The sequence below is a fragment of the Entelurus aequoreus genome, linkage group LG21, assembly GCF_033978785.1.
Source record: "Entelurus aequoreus isolate RoL-2023_Sb linkage group LG21, RoL_Eaeq_v1.1, whole genome shotgun sequence".
Classification (NCBI taxonomy): domain Eukaryota; kingdom Metazoa; phylum Chordata; class Actinopteri; order Syngnathiformes; family Syngnathidae; genus Entelurus; species Entelurus aequoreus.
In genome coordinates this window covers 49275432-49298720 of record NC_084751.1, presented here as the reverse complement: position 1 = coordinate 49298720, position 23289 = coordinate 49275432, and the positions used below count along the sequence as shown (strand labels likewise).

General features: G+C 41.1%; 1 protein-coding gene across 1 annotated transcript; it reads right to left on the bottom strand.

The window, feature by feature from the left end:
- Positions 1-456: 456 nt before the first annotated feature.
- On the bottom strand, positions 457-21423 carry LOC133639106 (5-hydroxytryptamine receptor 4-like). The gene is made up of 8 exons (XM_062032250.1): positions 21317-21423; positions 17983-18073; positions 8780-8851; positions 8564-8719; positions 6007-6207; positions 5619-5772; positions 3575-4197; positions 457-522 (listed from the first exon to the last, which is right to left on the bottom strand). Exons 3-8 carry the CDS (start codon positions 8800-8802, stop codon positions 507-509), a joined length of 1173 nt encoding a protein of 390 aa, XP_061888234.1. The 5' UTR covers positions 8803-8851; positions 17983-18073; positions 21317-21423; the 3' UTR covers positions 457-506.
- Positions 21424-23289: the final 1866 nt, after the last annotated feature.

Below are 23289 nucleotides of genomic sequence, written 5' to 3'. Positions count from 1 at the left end.
TTGGTTTGATACCCAAAACATAAAAGTAAGATATATATATATAAAAAGCCTTTGTGGCCAAGCTACATATCCAAGTTGATTTATCATAAGATGTGATACATTAGAGTTGTAGTCACGCTTCTTTCTGTTTCCAACTATACTTAAGATCTCAACACCTTTTCCTCATTTCTGTCAAATTCAGAAAGAGTAATTTTCCAACTTCCTTATCGTGATCATTCTCTAATTCCAAGACAAATGTTATTCTGCAGCAAACACGGCGTGGACAAGATCCATGAGAGCGGTGATGATGTCATGGTTAGGAGATAAGGTAAATTCAGGATGGAGGTACTGAACTAGATTTAGTGTCCAGGAAGACCTTGACATGCTGAGTTGTAGTTTGTTATGCAGCAGCTTGCAGAATAGCCTTTTGGCTTACCTTTACATGGGATGCTTTGTTGACTTCACCTTTTTTTTCATACCACTTTATTGCTTGACTTTCATTCTGGAGTTCAGCCTCTTTGAGGTTCTCATGGCAGAAAGAAGCTGATAAAGATAATCATAGATTTAAGTGGGTTAGCAACATGCTACATGTCAACAAGCTAAAGCCATGACTATTTGTTTATTCACCTTTAACGCCACATTGAAGCAACTGAACAAGATAAGTATGCTTCATGTCAAATGATGATCAATGATGTCATTAATTTAGTCTAACTGTATTATTTGAATGTTATTCGGGGATCTGAGGATTTAAATGATGACAGATATTGTTGCCACGAGGATATCATATCTCGTCGGGAGTTCTTTCTACACAATTCCATTTCTGTGCCCGGATTGCTAATAATCAAATGTAAACAATCAAATGCAGATTCTTTTTCTTATGCCTTCTGATCTCTCTCTCTCTCTCTCTCTCTCTCTCTCTATGTCCACTACCCCCCCACCCCCCCACCCCACCCCCACTCCACACTCCTGATTGTAAATAATGTAAATAATTCAATGTGATTATCTTGTGTGATGACTGTATTATGATGATAGTATATCTGATAGTATATATCTGTATCATGAATCAATTTAAGTGGACCCCGACTTAAACAAGTTGAAAAACTTATTCGGGTGTTACCATTTAGTGGTCAATTGTACGGAATATGTACTTCACTGTGCAACCTACTAATAAAAGTCTCAATCAATCAATCAATCAATCAGTCACAGGAATATCATTTAAAAGAAGCAACTTTTATCATTAGACAGAAAACAAGCAAAATCCGGATGGTTCTTTTCCTCTTTGGTGACAATGTCCACAGTTTCTAAAAACAATTTGAAATGTGGACTCATCAGACCACAAAACAATTTTCCACTTTACATCAGTCCATCTTAGATGAGCTCAGGCCCAGTGAAACGTTTCTGGGTGTTGTTGATAAATGGCTTTGGCTTTGCATAGTAGAGTTTTAACTTGCACTTACAGATGTAGCGACCAACTGTAGTTACTGACAGTGGCTTTCTGAAGTGTTCCTGAGCCCATGTGGTGATATCCTTTACACACTGATGCCGCTTGTTGATGCAGTACAGCCTGAGGGATGGAAGGTCACGGACATTCAATGCTGGTTTTCAGCCTTGCTGCTTACGTGCAGTGATTTCTCCAGATTGTCTGAACCTTTTGATGATATTACGGAGCGTAGATGGTGAAATCCCTCAATTCCTTGCAATAGCTGCTTGAGAAATGTTGTTCTTAAACAATTTGTTGACAAAGTGGTGACCCTCGCCCCGTCCTTGTTTGTGAATGACTGAGCATTTCATGGAAGCTGCTTTTATACCCAATCATGGCACCCACCTGTTCCCAATTAGCCTGTTCACCTGTGGGATGTTCCAAATAAGTCTTTGATGAGCATTCCTCAACTTTCTCACTCTTTTTTGCCACTTGTGCCAGCTTTTTTGAAACATGTTGCAGCCATCAAATTCCAAATGAGCTAATATTTGCAAAAAATAACAAAGTTTACCAGTTCGAACGTTAAATATCTTGTTTTTGCAGTCTATTCAATTGAATATAAGTTGAAAAGGATTTGTTGTATTCTCTTTTTATTTACCATTTACACAACTTCACTGCTTTTGGGGTTTGTAGTTAAGACTCCTCTATAACTTCAGCATAGACTTTTCTAGGATTGTCTCATTTTAAGAGAGAAGTTCTTAGATTTGCTGCAAGAGTGTCTGCCTGACTGTTCTCGGAACACAATCACGTGCGAGCGCACACCAGAAAACACAATTCACTTTACAAAAGTTAATTCGCCTTACAAAAGGGATTTCTTGAACCCTGAAAAAAATGTTGCATCCCACAAACACCACTACTGTAAATTCTCCAATTGTTTAGGATTCCGTGTAACCTCCAGAGGACAAACACCAAAGAGCTAAATATTTACAATTTGACATGAATTACACAAAACGTTGAAGTGTCTACACCAGAGAAAAAGTTCCGTGCATTTTCATACCACAACTTGAGAGACAGAGCTCTCTGGTGTGGAAACTCATCAATAAATAATAACAAGCATACCAGGAACTCTAGCCTCCTCTGCACTGAGCCATGGACGTAATTGTGGGGTGGGAGGGGACGACATGTGCCTTGCACTTTTTCAACAAGCAGTTTTGTCCTGTGCACTTTTTAAGGTCCGAAGCTAATGTAGCGCTATTCAACAGAGGCCAGTCCAACACTAGCTCCAGGCGGAAAACGGTTGTTCAGGCTGAAGCTTGTCGCCTTTGCACCGTTCAAAAGTGCATTGATTGGCTTTGTGGGGCTGCCTTCTTGCCAGTATGACCATGATTGACAGCACGCAACAGCTGACCAATCTGCAGTCAGATGTGTGATAAGAGTGAGTCTGCCTCCACACGGCAAAAGGAAGAAAAGTAAGACAAATAAAAAATCCAAACGGAGTCTAGTGTTCCAATCCAAGCTAGTTATGTTGTGGACTAAGTAAGACCTGGTAGTCGTTTGTTCTAGCAGACATTTGTTTTATTCTGTTAATGTTGCCTAAGTTCATACATCTTTTGTGTGTGTGTGTGTGTGTGTGTGTGTGTGTGTGTGTGTGTGTGTGTGTGTGTGTGTGTGTGTGTGTGTGTGTGTGTGTGTGTCCATTTTTCAAGAATGTTCATGCCTTTTCTTTAGTCTCTGCACGTTGTGTGACAAGGGAAACAAAGCAGACCCGAGTGGGTCGCCGCCTCCATCATCCTCTCCACTTGAACCCAAACACAGCTGTCAACTGAGCCGTGGCTAACATCCAGCGTTACGAGTCATTATTGTGATGAAAAGTGAGGCTATTTTTAATGTTGAGAGGACAAGTAGATGAAATCATTGCTTACAAGAAGAACGTTATTACATTGGCCCAGATGACTTTAGTGGCGTATAAAGTTGAGTTAGCTGCAGAGTTTGTGTTACTGTTCTGGATCATGTTGTAAACACAAGACATTTTCTTTAGCACATAACTAGCTTGGTGTTTTTAGCTTTGGACTTTGTCTTTATTGGTTGAACAATGCAAGTTTACCATTACCACCCAGAAGGAATATCTTATTTGCCACTATACCAAAGTGGGAACACAGAAAGTGGTATCTTTACCTTAGTGCCATGGAAGTCCCGTTGACGGATGGCGAGCACACTCTGTGGGCGGGTCCATAGGAGGAGCTAGCCTGGCGTACGAAGCGCTCATCCCCACAGCAAAGAATCACCAGAAAGGCCCTTCGAAAAGCCCGGTTGAGGAAGGCGTAGAGGAAGGGGTTCAGGCCCGAGTTGATGTAGCCGAGCCAAAGCCATGTAGTCCATAGCTGCCAGGGCACGGAGTAGTGGATGAAGGGGTCCACCACGTTGGTGATGAAGAAGGGTGCCCAGCACAGGCAGAAGCAGCCCATTATGATGGCCAGGGTCTTTGCCGCTTTGGTCTCAATGTGCATGCGACTGTTGGCAAGTGGAGTCTGCTCCGTCCTCAGGTGGTAGTGGTCCGAGCAGGTCGATGACCTCATGATGATGGCGGGGGTAACTGGGGCGGAGCCAGCGCGTTGTAGCGTCTCAATCTGCCGCACATGGCTCATGGCGGTGACGTAGATGCGCTGGTAGGCCAGGACCATGAGGGCCAGCGGCACGTAGAAGGCCACCGTGGAGCAGATCAGAGCGTATGGACGGTTGACCACAAACACGCAACTTGTGTCGTTGGAGCCTCCTGGTGAGGAACGCCTCTCCTCGATCTGCAAGAAAGGTGAAAATAACCAGGAACTGCAGTATGTTAGTGATCAGACCTACCTACCTACCTACCTACCTACCTACCTACCTACATACTTAACAAGCATACCAGGAACTGCAGTATGTTAGTGATCAGACCTACCTACCTAACAAGCATACCAGGAACTACAGTATGTTAGCCATCAGACCATCGTCTTCAACAGACAACCTAAACAATATATATATATATATATATATATATATATATATATATATATATATATATATATATATATATATATATATATATACATATATATACATATATATATATACATATATATATATATATATATATATATATATATATATATATATATATATATATATATATATATATATATATATATATATATATATATATATATATATATATAGGAGAACAGGCTTGATTGTCACTCATAACTCCGCTCGAGAGGGAGGTCTTTCTCAAATACCTTACTTACTTAAGTATTCATTAAGTACCACCATAATGACAACATTAAATACAGTAATGTAGTAGACCTAAGTATTCATTAAGTACCACCATAATGACATGATTAAATACAGTAGTGTAGTAGGCCTAAGTATTCATTAAAAACAATGCAGAGGTGTGATATGTTGTCACCATGAATCAGTAGCTCCATTGACTTCTTCCCATAATATCATGATGTGTGTAAACATGGACTACATCTCTGACACATCCAGTATGTTCCTATAATATCATGATGTGTGTAAACATGGACTACATCTCTGACACATCCAGCATGTTCCTATAATATCATGATGTGTGTAAACATCTCTGACACATCCAGTATGTTCCTATAATATCATGATGTGTGTAAACATGGACTACATCTCTGACACATCCAGTATGTTCCTATAATATCATGATGTGTGTAAACATGGACTACATCTCTGACACATCCAGTATGTTCCTATAATATCATGATGTGTGTAAACATGGACTACATCTCTGACACATCCAGTATGTTCCTATAATATCATGATGTGTGTAAACATCTCTGACACATCCAGCATGTTGTCTGCAAGCAGCCTGGCTTAGAGGCAGATGTGTATTTCATTAAAGTAGGCTCTGTCCTGCTGGCTGGGATTTCTGCAGCTCATGTTGAGGTAGTTGTAAAATAACCTGGCCACAAAGCAGCAGAAAATGTCTGCTGAAGTCGCTCGCAGCCACTGAGCCTCCGCTGAGGATGAAATAGTTGAGTTTAGTGTGTTGGAGGGATTGGGAATGTTATTAGAATGTTATTAGGAAGACACCATGTGAGGCCTTCTCCAAACAACCTCTTCCTCTTTAAGGAGGTATACCAACTCTTCAGGACAGTTGGTTGACCTTGGTGTGTAAGACTTGATTCTCTTGTCCTGGGTGCAGCGTTCTAGGACTTACAATATCCTCGATGCCAATGGCGTGCCAGCTTTGCATGATGGGTAAGAAGGAAATGAAGGTGGGGATGAGCCAGCAGCCACCGAGCATCACCGCCACTCTGAGGTGGGTCATCTTGTGTCTGTACACCAGAGGCTGGCAGCAGATGGCGTAGTACCTGGAACACACTTACAATGTTAGCCTCCCATTGCACACACACACACACACACACACACACACACACACACACACACACACACACACACACACACACACACACACACACACACACACACACACACACACACACACACACACACACACACACACACACACACACACACACACACACACACACACACACACACACACACACACACACACACACACACACACACACACACACACACACCTGTCCAGTGCAATGCAGCAGAGATGCAGAATGGAGGCGGTGGTCAACAGGACGTCCAGCGAGGTCCGCACCAGACAGAAGAGCTGGCCGTACTTCCACACGCCGGTGGTCAGCTCGATGGCGGCGAAGGGCATCACCACCAGCGCCACCAGCAGGTCGGCAAAGGCCAGCGAGACGATGAAGTAGTTGGTCTTTTTCTTCCTGAGATAAGCAAGTGTTGAATAGTGTTTTATAAAAAGACAATTAAAGAAACTAACACAACTAAAACAATTTATTGAAAAGTACATTCATTTATTTGCAAAATAATATTACAGTATTTCAAACTAATAAAAATAATTCATGACCAATGTATTTATTCTATGACCAATTGCTATGTTTCATGATCATTTCACTCCTCTCTGAGCTTCTACCTTATCGCAGATTGCGTGTCCCAATGATCCTAGGACCTATGTTGTCTGGGGCTCCTAAGCCCCTGGTAGGGTCTCCCAGGACATGTCCCAAGATCCTAGGACCTATGTTGTCAAAACCGCTATAAAAGTTCACCTCCAGGCAGCTACAACCCTAAACTAACACCCTCCCCGGATTGCTAATAATCAAATGTAAACAATCAAATGCAGATTATTTTTCTTATGCCTTCTGATCTCTCTCTCTCTCTCTCTCTATGTCCACTACTTGATGTCCATATCCCCACCCCCCCACCCCACCCCCCCTCCACACTCCTGATTGTAAATAATGTAAATAATTCAATGTGATTATCTTGTGTGATGACTGTATTATGATGATAGTATATATGATAGTATATATCTGTATCATGAATCAATTTAAGTGGACCCCGACTTAAACAAGTTGAAAAACTTATTCGGGTGTTACCATTTAGTGGTCAATTGTACGGAATATGTACTTCACTGTGCAACCTACTAATAAAAGTCTCAATCAATCAATCTCAATGGGGCTCCTAAGCCCCTGGTAGGGTCTCCCAGGACATGTCCCAAGATCCTAGGACCTATGTTGTCTGGGGCTCCTAAGCCCCTGGTAGGGTCTCCCAGGACATGTTCCAATGATCCTAGGACCTATGTTGTCTGGGGCTCCTAAGCCCCTGGTAGGGTCTCCCAGGACATGTCCCAATGATCCTAGGACCTATGTTGTCTGGGGCTCCTAAGCCCCTGGTAGGGTCTCCCAGGACATGTCCCAAGATCCTAGGACCTATGTTGTCTGGGGCTCCTAAGCCCCTGGTAGGGTCTCCCAGGACATGTCCCAAGATCTTAGGACCTATGTTGTCTGGGGCTCCTAAGCCCCTAGTAGGGTCTCCCAGGACATGTCCCAAGATCCTAGGACCTATGTTGTCTGGGGCTCCTAAGCCCCTAGTAGGGTCTCCCAGGACATGTCCCAAGATCCTAGGACCTATGTTGTCTGGGGCTCCTAAGCCCCTGGTAGGGTCTCCCAGGACATGTCCCAAGATCCTAGGACCTATGTTGTCTGGGGCTCCTAAGCCCCTAGTAGGGTCTCCCAGGACATGTCCCAAGATCCTAGGGCCTATGTTGTCTGGGGCTCCTAAGCCCCTGGTAGGGTCTCCCAGGAGAAACGGGTCCTCAGTGAGGGACCAGACAAAGAGCATCTCAAAGACTTCTATGAATAGACAAGAACGGGAACTCAGTTTGCCCTCACCCGGTTGCGGGTCACCGGGGCCCCCCTCTGGAGCCAGGCCTAGAGGTGGGGCTCCAAAAGCCTCACCACCCATCTGAGGGGCCATAGAGGGTTGGGTGCTTTGTGAGCTGGGCGGCAGTCAAAGGAAGGGCCCTTGGCGGTCTGATCCTCAGCTACTGAAGATAGCTCTGGAGACGTGGAGTGTCACTTCTCTGGGGGGTAAGGAGCCTGATCTGGTGCACGAAGTGAAGAAATTGCAGCTTGATATAGTCGGTCTCACTTGGATGCACAGCAAGGGCTCTGGAAACAGTTCTCTTGAGAGGGGCTGGACTCTTTTCCACTCTGGCGTTCCAAGCAGTGAGAGGCGACAGACAGGGGTGGCAATACTTGTTGGCCCGCAGCTCAGAGCCTGTACATTGGAGTTTAACTCGCTGGATGAAAGGGTAGCTTCCTTCCGCCTCTGGGTGGGGGGACAGGTCCTGACAGTAGTTCAGAGTACCCGACTTTTTTTGAGTCCCTAAAGGAAGTACTGGAGAGTGCTCCCTCAGGGGATTCCGTTGTTCTACTGGATGACTTCATTGCTCACGTTGGCAACAACGGTGAGACCTGGAGAGGCATGATTGGAAGGAACAGCTGGCCTTGTTGTGACTTGAGTACTATGATGCTAACGCTCCATTGTTGTGACTTGAGTACTATGATGCTAATGCTACATTGTTGTGACTTGAGTACTATGATGCTAATGCTACATTGTTGTGACTTGAGTACTATGATGCTAATGCTACATTGTTGTGACTCGAGTAATATGATGCTAATGCTACATTGTTGTGATTTGAGTACTATGATGCTAATGCTACATTGTTGTGACTTACACAATGAGTCCAACAAGCATTTTAGAGAGTTTCAAAAGACCGACCGTAGATTTCGATCCTTGCAGAGCGCCACCATGACCAGTAGGTTTCCAAACACCGTCATGACGATGATGATGGACAGCCCGGCGGTGAGAAGGATGCTCTCCAGTGACTTCAGCAGTTCTTCTTCCCGTTCTGCCTTAATGACGTCATGCTGAAATCTAGAAAGAATGAAATCAAAACGGTTGATTGTGTAGCGCAGTGATGAGTGAAGCACTTACAGTCCAGGTGATGCTGTGGCCATCACTGGTCATCTGCCTTGAGGTCGGCCCAGGTCACCCCATGTTCCTGCCCTGGTGGAACATTTGCAGAAAGTACACCAGGATGCTTTGGAGGTGTGAGCTTCAATTCCACAACTTCTAAACAATTCACTTTGAACAAACAGATGTTAAAATTACGGAAATAATGCGAATGTGCTTTGTAAGCAGAAAGGTAGACGAGTATACGTTAATAACTACCTTTTTATGTCCTTACTGTATTTGAAGCCACTTTACACAATCTTTTGTATCAGCAGGGGGTCTAATTGGCTTTGAACACCTATCATGACTTCATATCTTTGAACACCTATCATGACTTCATATCTTTGAACACCTATCAGGACTTCATATCTTTGAACACCTATCACGACTTCATATCTTTGAACACCTATCATGACTTCATATCTTTGAACACCTATCATGACTTCATATCTTTGAACACCTATCATGACTTCATATCTTTGAACACCTATCATGACTTCATATCTTTGAACACCTATCATGACTTCATATCTTTAAACACCTATCACGACTTCATATCTTTGAACACCTATCATGACTTCATATCTTTGAACACCTATCACGACTTCATATCTTTGAACACCTATCACGACTTCATATCTTTGAACACCTATCATGACTTCATATCTTTGAACACCTATCATGACTTCATATCTTTGAACACCTATCATGACTTCATATCTTTGAACACCTATCATGACTTCATATCTTTGAACACCTATCATGACTTCATATCTTTGAACACCTATCATGACTTCATATCTTTAAACACCTATCACGACTTCATATCTTTGAACACCTATCATGACTTCATATCTTTGAACACCTATCACGACTTCATATCTTTGAACACCTATCACGACTTCATATATTTGAACACCTATCAGGACTTCATATCTTTGAACACCTATCATGACTTCATATCTTTGAACACCTATCACGACTTCATATCTTTGAACACCTATCATGACTTCATATCTTGTCTTTGTATGACCACTGGGAGGTGTTGTCGCACTCAAACGTCAACACAGTACTCTCAAAGTGATACTGTCAATACTTACTCATATGGTTATATTACTCATATATTACTGGTATGGTTATATTACTGGTATGGTTACATTACTGGTATAGTTATATTACTGGTATGGTTATATTACTGGTATGGTTACATTACTGGTATGGTTATATTACTGGTATGGTTATATTACTGGTATGGTTACATTACTGGTATGGTTATATCAGTGGTATGGTTATATAATCCTTCTCTCCACTGGATGACGTACACCGGAGCTTCCACTTTTCATCTTTGTCCTTCCTCACTACATTTCTTAGATTAGATCTTAACTGCATTGAAAGTCTGACATTGATTGAGGTGTTAGATGTTTTTATACAAACATTTTTTTACTACACTATCTATAAGATCCCAAGTACTGCGTGCTAAATAGTGTGTGCAAACTGTAGATGTGCCACCAATCAGTATTGAATGAGTTTCATTCACAAATTTGTGATCACCATTGCAGAATAATGTCTCTTAATGCCAATCACTAATTGGCTGACACTGAGTCAAGCTAGCAACTGATTGTGTGTCTCAATAAACAGACTAACTAATACATTTGAGTGTTAGCATTTTCTTTCATCTATATCAGAAATACTTACATATATATCTATAACTTTCATCTATATGTGAAATACTTCCATCTATATCTTTCATCTATACCAGGGGTAGGGAACCTATGGCTCTAGAGCCAGATGTGGCTCTTTTGATGACTGCAGCTGGCTCTCAGATAAATGTTAGCTAACACTGCTTAACACTTAAGTAATGAATAATTGCGCTGGTAATCACAGTGTTAAAAACAACCACGTATCAACCAGACTACAAAGCCATCAGCAAAACCATGCAGCACCAGAAGTCGCATTAATGGTAAGATAAGAGACTTATTATACTCTAAAAATGTTGGTCTTACTTAAAAATGCACGCACTTAGTTGTATTCATTGTTAAAAAATATTATACGGCTTTCACGGAAATACTTTTTAAAATATTTGGCTTTCATGGCTCTCTCAGCCAAAAACCCCTCATCTGTACACTGACAGCATCATGAAGTCTCAAGAAGTTAGAAGAATATTTAGCATGTTTTCAGGTTGTAGCATAAATGTCAATATTAGATCTAATTCTTATAAACATGACAACATGTAAACATGACAACATGTAAACATGACAACATGTAAACAAAAAGCCTCCTGAGTCCTGACAGGACTGAACTGGACACATCATCTTCTCACAGCTTTGAGATGTGAACCGAGTGTGTGCGTGTGTGTGTGTGTGTGTGTGTGTGTGTGTGTGTGCGTGTGTGTGTGCGTGTGCACGCACCAACACTTTTGCAATGTGGAGGATATTCAGATCTAGTTGCTAAGGAAACTGTGCTGAGCATGTTATCACTCTGTAATATTTGAGCATGGTATCACTCTGTTTTATTTGAGCATGTTATCACTCTGTAATATTTGAGCATGGTATCACTCTGTAATATTTGAGCATGGTATCACTCTGTAATATTTGAACATGGTATCACTCTGTAATATTTGAGCATGGTATCACTCTGTTTTATTTGAGCATGTTATCACTCTGTAATATTTGAGCATGGTATCACTCTGTAATATTTGAACATGGTATCACTCTGTAATCTGTAATATTTGGACAAGAGGAAGCTGAATCTCCCAGATAAAACAAATTAAAAAGTGATACTGTAAGTTAAAAATGGAGCTGTGCTTTAATGTACACTCACACATTTATGTACACATTAAAAACAAATATTTGTCTAAATGTAGAATATAGTGAGTGTGACCATAGTCAGATAGTGAGGCAAGCAGTGAGGGCTCAAAGTCAAAGTACGCCACTAATACATTTGGACAGCCACAAATAGATTTGGAGCTATCTTGTATGATCTAGAATAAACTTACAGACTTTGTGATGTATGATTAATGATCTAGAATAAACTTACAGACTTTGTGATGTATGATTTATGATCTAGAATAAACTTACAGACTTTGTGATGTATGATTTATGATCTAGAATAAACTTACAGACTTTGTGATGTATGATTTATTCTATGTTTACTATGTTGATGATCGATGACCATACTAATAGCATGAATGATGTACTTGGTAAAGACAACTAATAGCATGAATGATGTACTTGGTAAAGACAACTAATAGCATGAATGATGTACTTGGTAAAGACAACTAATAGCATGAATGATGTACTTGGTAAAGACAACTAATAACATGAATGATGTACTTGGTAAAGACAACTAATAGCATGAATGATGTACTTGGTAAAGACAACTAATAACATGAATGATGTACTTGGTAAAGACAACTAATAGCATGAATGATGTACTTGGTAAAGACAACTAATAACATGAATGATGTACTTGGTAAAGACAACTAATAGCATGAATGATGTACTTGGTAAAGACAACTAATAGCATGAATGATGTACTTGGTAAAGACAACTAATAGCATGAATGATGTACTTAGTAAAGACAACTAATAGCATGAATGATGTACTTGGTAAAGACAACTAATAGCATGATGTACTTGGTAAAGACAACTAATAACATGAATGATGTACTTGGTAAAGACAACTAATAGCATGAATGATGTACTTGGTAAAGACAACTAATTGCATGAATGATGTACTTGGTAAAGACAACTAATAGCATGAATGATGTACTTGGTAAAGACAACTAATAGCATGAATGATGTACTTAGTAAAGACAACTAATAACATGAATGATGTACTTGGTAAAGACAACTAATAACATGAATGATGTACTTGGTAAAGACAACTAATAGCATGAATGATGTACGCACGCACACACACACACACACACACACACACACACACACACACACACACACACACACACACACACACACACACACACACACACACACACACACACACACACACACACAAGGTGTGGTGAAATGTGTCCTCTGCATTTGACCCATCCCCTTGTTCACCCCCTGGGAGGTGAGGGGAGCAGTGAGCAGCAGCGGTGGCTGTGCCTGGGAATGGGAATACAATTCTAGTCTTTCTGTCTCTGGCCTTATTTGTCATTTATTGAGGCTGCCAGCAAACATTTCTGCTCGCTGGCAAAGCAAATGTCACACCTGAAATATCCAAGCCAAACATTCAGTCTTTCTTGTTTACTCTTTTACTTGTTTTACATTATTTTACTTGTTTACTCTTTTACTTGTTTGTTGTTTTTGCTGCCAGCAAACATTTGTGCTCGCTGGCAAAGCAAATGTCACACCTGAAATATCCCAGCCAAACATTCAGTCTTTCTTGCTAGCAATGATTACAACTTTGTTTTTCCAACTATTGGGATGGAGAAAGTGTGAGTGAAGGAGTGGATGATATTTATTGAATTCAAGAAATAAATCATCAAAAACCTGACCGAGCGTGGCGCTGACTTGGCAAAGCAGTTTGAGCGTACAACTGCTCGTGTACTGAAGTGAAATTAGTCGACCTTCAAATATCTAAATGGCCTGAACTTAGCCATTAAAGTACAAACCCTGTTTCCATATGAGTTGGGAAATGGTGTTAGATGTAAATATAAACAGAATACAACAATTTGCAAATACTTTTCAAGCCATATTCAGTTGAATATGCTACAAAGACAACATATTTGATGTTCAAACTCATAAACTTTAGGTTTTTTTTTGCAAATAATAATTAACTTAGAATTTCATGGCTGCAACACGTGACAAAGTAGTTGGGAAAGGGCATGTTCACCACTGTGTTACATGGCCTTTCCTTTTAACAACACTCAGTAAAGGTTTGGGAAGTGAGGAGACACATTTTTGAAGTGGAATTCTTTCCCATTCTTGCTTGATGTACAGCTTAAGTTGTTCAACAGTCCGGGGGTCTCCCTTCTGCTATTTTAGGTGCCACACATTTTCAATGGGAGACAGGTCTGCACTACAGGCAGGCCAGTCTAGTACCCGCACTCTTTTACTATGAAGCCACGTTGATGTAACACGTGGCTTGGCATTGTCTTGCTGAAATAAGCAGGGGCGTCCATGGTAACGTTGCTTGGATGGCAACATATGTTGGTCCAAAAGCTGTATGTACCTTTCAGCATTAATGGTGCCTTCACAGATGTGTAAGTTACCCATGTCTTGGGCACTAATACACCCCCATACCATCACACATGCTGCCTTTTACACTTTCACCCTAGAACATGTCTTGACCACTAATACACCCCCATACCATCACACATGCTGCCTTTTACACTTTCACCCTAGAACATGTCTTGACCACTAATACACCCCCATACCATCACACATGCTGCCTTTTACACTTTCACCCTAGAACATGTCTTGACCACTAATACACCCCCATACCATCACACATGCTGCCTTTTACACTTTGCGCCTAGAACAATCCGGATGGTTCTTTTCCTCTTTGGTCCGGAGGACACGACGTCCACAGTTTCCAAAAACAATTTGAAATGTGGACTCGTCAGACCACAGAACACTTTTCCACTTTGTATCAGTCCATCTTAGATGAGCTCAGGCCCAGCGAAGCCCACGGCGTTTCTGGGTGTTGTTGATAAACGGTTTTCGCCTTGCATAGGAGAGTTTTAACTTGCACTTACAGATGTAGCGACCAACTGTAGTTACTGACAGTGGGTTTCTGAAGTGTTCCTTGTGGTGATATCCTTTACACACTGATGTGGCTTGTTGATGCAGTACAGCCTGAGGGATGGAAGGTCACGGGCTTAGCTGCTTACGTGCAGTGATTTCTCCACATTCTCTGAACCCTTTGATGATATTACGGAGCGTAGATGGTGAAATCCCTAAATTCCTTGCAATAACTGCTTGAGAAAGGTTTTTCTTAAACTGTTCAACAATTTGCTCAGGCATTTGTTGACAAAGTGGTGACCCTCGCCCCATCCTTGTTTGTGAATGACTGAGCATTTCATGGAATCTACTTTTATAGCCAATCATGGCACCCACCTGTTCCCAATTTGCCTGTTCACCTGTGGGATGTTCCAAATAAGTGTTTGATGAGCATTCCTCAACTTTATCAGTATTTATTGCCACCTTTCCCAACTTCTTTGTCACGTGTTGCTGCCATCAAATTCTAAAGTTAATGATTATTTGCAAAAAAAAAAAAAGTTTATCAGTTCGTACATGAAATATGTTGTCTTTGTAGCATATTCAACTGAATATGGCTTGAAAATGATTTGCAAATCATTGTATTCCGTTTATATTTACATATAACACAATTTCCCAACTCATATGGAAACAGGGTTTGTATGTTCCTGCATCCAATGTTAGCATGCTAGCCCGGTCAATGACACATGGACATACATGCTAACATATGCTAGTTAGCATGTATGTCCATGTGTCATCCAACTGACAGGACAACATGTATTTAGTACAAATAAAAGCTATGTGGATATGTGTAGTGTCAGTGCCTATTTGCTTCTCAATACGCTGAGGAAATGCTTCCAACATTAGTCATCATGACAATGTGAAAGGTATGGAGACAAATCACATGATCAAAAAATTCCTCATTGGTGTTTGCATATTGTGGACTACATGTACCAAGTTATATGGCAATGTGAAAGGTTTGAAACAGTAGCCTATAGGCATACCTTGGTCAAATGTCTCCTCTTCAGTGTTGGGCGTACATTAGTCTGCTAAACATGCTCTACTTATTTTCACTAGATTACATAATTTTGACGGTGATTGCAGTACCGTGCATGGCCACATTATTACATATGACTCCTTTAATAAAACAAAAATAAAATCTCATTCATCTCATAAAGGATGAATAAAGACATCAATGACTTTCCTGTTTTGTTTGATCAGCCGTTTTACTGCCTTCAAAAATCTTTACAACCACAGTTGCTTTTTTGAAGCCTGCAGCCGGGTGTGGCCCTACAGTAAATGTTGTTTGCAGAGCTGACGACATCATGTCAGCCATCAGACGCACAGAAGACTTCCTCTTCATGACTTTTATTAGACAAGAACAAAAAATCGGTCGAATAATGAAGTTGGTTTGTCAGAAAAACAGAACCATTAGGAGAAAGAACCACATTGGGGACTCTCTTGGTGCAGAACAGGGCATAGAAACTTATGTTGCAAGTTATCAAATCAAACCAAAGTAATATTACAAAAACTAAATTGGGGCAAAAGCAAAATATTGTTAAGGACCACAAAACGGGTCAAATTGTCCTGTTCTCTTGGTCCCTATCCAGAGTAGCTGCTAGAATGTTAGGCCTGATGATTAGCTGTTCTCTTGGTCCCTATCCAGAGAAGCTACTAGAATGTTAGGCCTGATGATTAGCTGTTCTCTTGGTCCCTATCCAGAGAAGCTACTAGAATGTTAGGCCTGATGATTAGCTGTTCTCTTGGTCCCTATCCAGAGAAGCTGCTAGAATGTCAGGCCTGATGATTAGCTGTTCTCTTGGTCCCTATCCAGAGAAGCTACTAGAATGTTAGGCCTTTTGATTAGCTGTTCTCTTGGTCCCTATCCAGAGAAGCTGCTAGAATGTTAGGCCTGATGATTAGCTGTTCTCTTGGTCCCTATCCAGAGAAGCTACTAGAATGTTAGGCCTGATGATTAGCTGTTCTCTTGGTCCCTATCCAGAGAAGCTACTAGAATGTTAGGCCTGATGATTAGCTGTTCTCTTGGTCCTTATCAGAGAAGCTACTAGAATGTTAGGCCTGATGATTAGCTGTTCTCTTGGTCCCTATCCAGAGAAGCTACTAGAATGTTAGGCCTGATGATTAGCTGTTCTCTTGGTCCCTATCCAGAGAAGCTACTAGAATGTTAGGCCTGATGATTAGCTGTTCTCTTGGTCCCTATCCAGAGAAGCTGCTAGAATGTTAGGCCTGATGATTAGCTGTTCTCTTGGTCCTTATCCAGAGAAGCTGCTAGAATGTTAGGCCTGATGATTAGCTGTTCTCTTGGTCCTTATCCAGAGAAGCTACTAGAATGTTAGGGCAGCAGTAGAGCAACAGAAGTTGAGCTCAGGTTTAAGTTAATCACAACAAAGACCTCACACAGCGCACCGACCTCAGCCAAGCTCTATCTACCAATAGTAAATAATCTGTTTTTTTAATTCTGAATGCAAATGGTGATCCGGATCATCTTCAAGATCTACTCCTTAATTATCCCTGACATTTCCTTCAAGTTGAATCAAAATGCTGCCATAACTTTTGTTCCCAACTAAGATAGAAACAAACACATGGCAGTCATTACGTAACCGGATGGCAGGAGTACTAAATCCAAGGACAAATGAAATGTACGTCTTCCAAACAGGCTGCAAGAGGGTTCACTCTTTGCATTGATCTCAGCACCTGGGCACGTTTTTTGAAATAAAGAGAGTGAACCCTCCTGTCATTCAAAACACATTACAACTGCTGTAGTTATCTCATTCAATCAATCAATCAATGTTTATTTATATAGCCCTAAATCACAAGTGTCTCAAAGGGCTGTACAAGCCACAACGACATCCTCGGTACAGAGCCCACATACGTTATTTCCACAGTTCATTTCAAAGTGGGACTTTTCTTCATCACTACACACACTGTCAAATATACAAGAATGTATTTCTTCATCACTACACACACTGTCAAATATACAAGACTGTATTTTTTCATCACTACACACACTGTCAAATATACAAGACTGTATTTTTTCATCACTACACACACTGTCAAATATTCAAGACTGTATTTCTTCATCATTGTAATGAATATGCTGCATCATTCAAATCAAAATCCACTATCTTATAACAATAGAAATATTGTCAACAGCTCTAATGGAGATGTATTTTTCATCACTCGCTTAGAAATGACTGAAATCAGAAAACATTTGCACCATATTCTAATTTATTGAGATGCAAATGATACCTTAATGAACTCAAATTGTGGAGAAAATAGTGACTTTTACTGTCAAATGTGTGCATTGCTGAACATGTAGAGCCAATGTCACACCTGTAGGAAGGTCCTCCTAAACAATATGTTGGATTCTACGTCACATTAACATCCAATTCCTTCCTTCCTACTGTAACACAATTTTACCTGGGGAACTTCTCCAAATAGCCCACGTGAGTTTGCTCACCTGCGACCGGCTCCTCGCCTCCGTTCCTCCTGTTCAGGTGTGCTGAGATGCTCTCATACTCCAGCAGGACTCTCCAATAGAAGACTGCTTCCTGCCGGGAAATAGAGAGCAGAGAGAGAGAGAGAGTGAAAATAGAGCGAGAGGCAGTGTGGGGACCAATGCTGCCATCTAGTGGTCACATGGAGCAATGACCTCCCACAATGCTGCCATCTAATGACCTCCCACAATGCTGCCATCTAATGACCTCCCACAATGCTGCCATCTAGTGGTCACATGGAGCAATGACCTCCAACAATGCTGCCATCTAATGACCTCCCACAATGCTGCCATCTAGTGGTCACATGGAGCAATGACCTCCAACAATGCTGCCATCTAATGACCTCCCACAATGGTGCCATCTGGTGGTCACATGGAGCAATGACCTCCAACAATGCTGCCATCTAATGACCTCCCACAATGCTGCCATCTAGTGGTCACATGGAGCAATGACCTCCAACAATGCTGCCATCTAATGACCTCCGACAATGCTGTCATCTAGTGGTCACATGGAGCAATGACCTCCAACAATGCTGCCATCTAATGACCTCCCACAATGGTGCCATCTAGTGGTCACATGGAGCAATGACCTCCAACAATGCTGCCATCTAATGACCTCCCACAATGCTGCCATCTAGTGGTCACATGGAGCAATGACCTCCAACAATGCTGCCATCTAATGACCTCCGACAATGCTGTCATCTAGTGGTCACATGGAGCAATGACCTCCAACAATGCTGCCATCTAATGACCTCCCACAATGGTGCCATCTAGTGGTCACATGGAGCAATGACCTCCAACAATGCTGCCATCTAATGACCTCCCACAATGCTGCCATCTAGTGGTCACATGGAGCAATGACCTCCAACAATGCTGCCATCTAATGACCTCCGACAATGCTGTCATCTAGTGGTCACATGGAGCAATGACCTCCAACAATGCTGCCATCTAATGACCTCCCACAATGGTGCCATCTAGTGGTCACATGGAGCAATGACCTCCAACAATGCTGCCATCTAATGACCTCCCACAATGCTGCCATCTAGTGGTCACATGGAGCAATGACCTCCAACAATGCTGCCATCTAATGACCTCCGACAATGCTGTCATCTAGTGGTCACATGGAGCAATGACCTCCCACAATGCTGCCATTTAATGACCTCCCACAATGCTGTCATCTAGTGGTCACATGGAGCAATGACCTCCCACAATGCTGCCATCTAATGACCTCCCACAATGCTGTCATCTAGTGGTCACATGGAGCAATGACCTCCCACAATGCTGCCATCTAATGACCTCCAACAATGCTGCCATCTAATGACCCCCAACAATGCTGCCATCTAGTGGTCACATGGAGCAATGACCTCCAACAATGCTGCCATCTAATGACCCCCAACAATGCTGCCATCTAGTGGTCACATGGAGCAATGACCTCCCACAATGCTGCCATCTAATGACCTCCCACAATGCTGCCATCTAGTGGTCACATGGAGCAATGACCTGCAACAATGCTGCCATCTAGTGGTCACATGGAGCAATGACCTCCCAAAATGCTGCCATCTAGTGGTCACATGGAGCAATGACCTGCAACAATGCTGCCATCTAGTGGTCACATGGAGCAATGACCTCCCACAATACTGCCATCTAGTGGTCACATGGAGCAATGACCTCCAACAATGCACACATTGCTTGGAGGAGTATGGTTTTGAAGAACTTTTATCAACGTTTCTTTCATTAATACAACTCACAAAACGTTCAGGATGTTCAGCTTTCGGGTGAAATTTCAGGATTTATATCAAATGTACTAAAACCTAGTGAATAGTTTGGCGGACAGTTGTAATGTCTTTCTCACATTCACATACATTATGTTTTCAAAACAAAACAATTCAGCATGTCAACATGCATTCTTTAAAAGCAGGCAAATAAATCAATGAATAACATGTTTTAAAGTGGCCTTTTAAAGAGTCATTTAGCAGTGGGTATACCCCCTGCACATTGAAACATACAATATCAATATTTACATTATGTGCAGCAACCAATGTACACCTAGCTTCAAAATATATCTTTGAAAAAAAAAACATGGGTGTGTTGTAGTAGACATATAAGACAGGTAACATACAGGGTTGTAGTAGACATAAGACAGGTTACATACAGGGTTGTAGTAGACATATAAGACAGGTTACATACAGGGTTGTAGTAGACATATAAGACAGGTTACATACAGGGTTGTAGTAGACATATAAGACAGGTAACATACAGAGTTGTAGTAGACATAAGACAGGTAACATACAGGGTTGTAGTAGACATAAGACAGGTAACATACAGGGTTGTAGTAGACATAAGACAGGTTACATACAAGGTTGTAGTAGACATATAAGACAGGTTACATACAAGGTTGTAGTAGACATATAAGACAGGTTACATACAGGGTTGTAGTAGACATATAAGACAGGTTACATACAGGGTTGTAGTAGACATATAAGACAGGTTACATACAGGGTTGTAGTAGACATATAAGACAGGTTACATACAGGGTTGTAGTAGACATATAAGACAGGTAACATACAGGGTTGTAGTAGACATAAGACAGGTAACATACAGGGTTGTAGTAGACATAAGACAGGTTACATACAGGGTTGTAGTAGACATAAGACAGGTTACATACAGGGTTGTAGTAGACATATAAGACAGGTTACATACAGGGTTGTAGTAGACATAAGACAGGTAACATACAGGGTTGTAGTAGACATAAGACAGGTTACATACAGGGTTGTAGTAGACATATAAGACAGGTTACATACAGGGTTGTAGTAGACATATAAGACAGGTAACATACAGGGTTGTAGTAGACATAAGACAGGTAACATACAGGGTTGTAGTAGACATAAGACAGGTTACATACAAGGTTGTAGTAGACATATAAGACAGGTTACATACAGGGTTGTAGTAGACATATAAGACAGGTTACATACAGGGTTGTAGTAGACATATAAGACAGGTTACATACAGGGTTGTAGTAGACATATAAGACAGGTAACATACAGGGTTGTAGTAGACATAAGACAGGTAACATACAGGGTTGTAGTAGACATAAGACAGGTTACATACAGGGTTGTAGTAGACATATAACAGGTTACATACAGGGTTGTAGTAGACATAAGACAGGATACATACAGGGTTGTAGTAGACATATAAGACAGGTTACATACAGGGTTCTAGTAGACATATAAGACAGAATACATACAGGTTTGTAGTAGACATATAAGACACGTTACATTGCCTTAATGCAGAGACTTACCTGGGCTGAAGCCCTTGAGGCCCTCATCCCATCAGAGGGAATGCAAGGATTGGTGTTCATAGCTGTCAATCACAGAGCGATAGTCAACTCCTCTGTTTTCTTCATACTGCTGTGGGCGGGGCACAAAGCCATGTCACCGGTGTGAGATGCCTGCTGACTACTGAGCTAAAAGCACAGGGGATCTCCCAGATCATCAGTACAGTTCTTGAAGTGGACTGGGTTCTGTTACACATCACTAAGGAGATGTTTTCATAAATACAATTATTGTTTTAATTGATATTTTTTCATTGTTGTTGTGTTGAGTAAAATGATGTTTCTTCACAATAAGGCAGCCCTGGTTGTACAAGACATAGTTGTTATTCTCAAACCATCACCAAACTACATCAAGTCCTTAAAAACAGGAGGCCATTCCCATACATTTTAAATACAGAAAAAGCTTCTTTTATCATCACAGTACATCTTTAGGCACTATTGGCTTGCATGCATGAGAAGTATGAATGGAACATTATTGATCTTTTTAGTTGTTGTATATTCCATGAGTTTCACTTTGTGCTTTAAATCCAACGGTGTGTTTATTTACCATGACAATACATGAATCTATCTCGTTGACAAAGCTCAGTTTTCCATTTTGGTTCTTTTAGAATTTACATCTCAAAAGTGTAAAAGGCAGCATGTGTGATGGTATGGGGGTGTATTAGTGCCCAAGACATGGGTAACTTACACATCTGTGAAGGCACCATTAATGCTGAAAGGTACATACAGCTTTTGGAGCAACATATGTTGCCACCCAAGCAACGTTACCATGGACGCCCCTGCTTATTTCAGCAAGACAATGCCAAGCCACGTGTTAAAATACAAAAATGTGTCTCCTCACTTTCCAAGCCTTTACTGAGTGTTGTTAAAAGGAAAGACCATGTAACAGTGGTAAAAGTGCCTTTTTTGCAATGTGTTGCTGCCATTAAATTCTAACTTCATGATTATTTGCAAAAAATATAAGTTGAAAAGGATTTGCAAATCATTGTATTCTGTTTTTATTTACCATTTACACAACATGACAACTTCACTGCTTTTGGGTTTTGTACTTAATCATTTAAAAAAAAGTTGACCACCAATTGTGATTGTAAACCCTCTTTTTTTTTATCCATCCATCCATTTTCTACCGCTTGTCCCTTTTGGGGTCGCTGGAGCCTATCCCAGCTGCATCCGGGAAGAAGGCAGAGTACACCCTGGACAAATGGCCACCTCATCGACACAGACAGACAACATTCCCACACTAGGGACCATTTAGTGTTGCCAATCATTTAGGAAGAAAGTACAGTTGCTACAATGCACAACCAAGTTTGCGACTTTACTCCTATCACACTTTTAAAAAGCATAATCTATGTATTTTTGGCCTACATTACCATTTTTAAAGCATGAAAATGGCTAAATGAACTGTAAGTATTAATATTGCAGCATAATTGGACACGAGATGAGAGCAAAGACATCAGTATCAGGTCCACTGATTGGGTGACATCACTATATTGGGTGGAAAGAGAGGGCTCTCATAATGGTATCAAACATATTTAGAAGACTTATGTACCAGCTATGAAAATATTCCATTTATGTTGAATCATTCCTTCTCCTCGAAAATTAATTGAGCACAGTCAGGCCTGAAGCAGGTTCTACTGTAGTTCAGGACAACCTGAACGCCAACTGCTGGCATCTTATGGCCAAAAGGAGCAGTGCATTCTTTGATGCAAGATTATTTTCTCTGGTATAGAAGAAATACCATCAGGCGTATCGGTTTTATCCAAAAACGTATCATTACAAACTTAACAACACTGATAAGTAATAATTACCCAAACATTATTACAGAGCTCGTTTTGTATTAGCTGTGAGTAGGGGACCTAATGTAGTGTCCTGTGAGTTCTTCAAAAGGCTCCGAAATAAACAGTACGCTTTAAGATATACTGATGGAAAAAAACATCAAA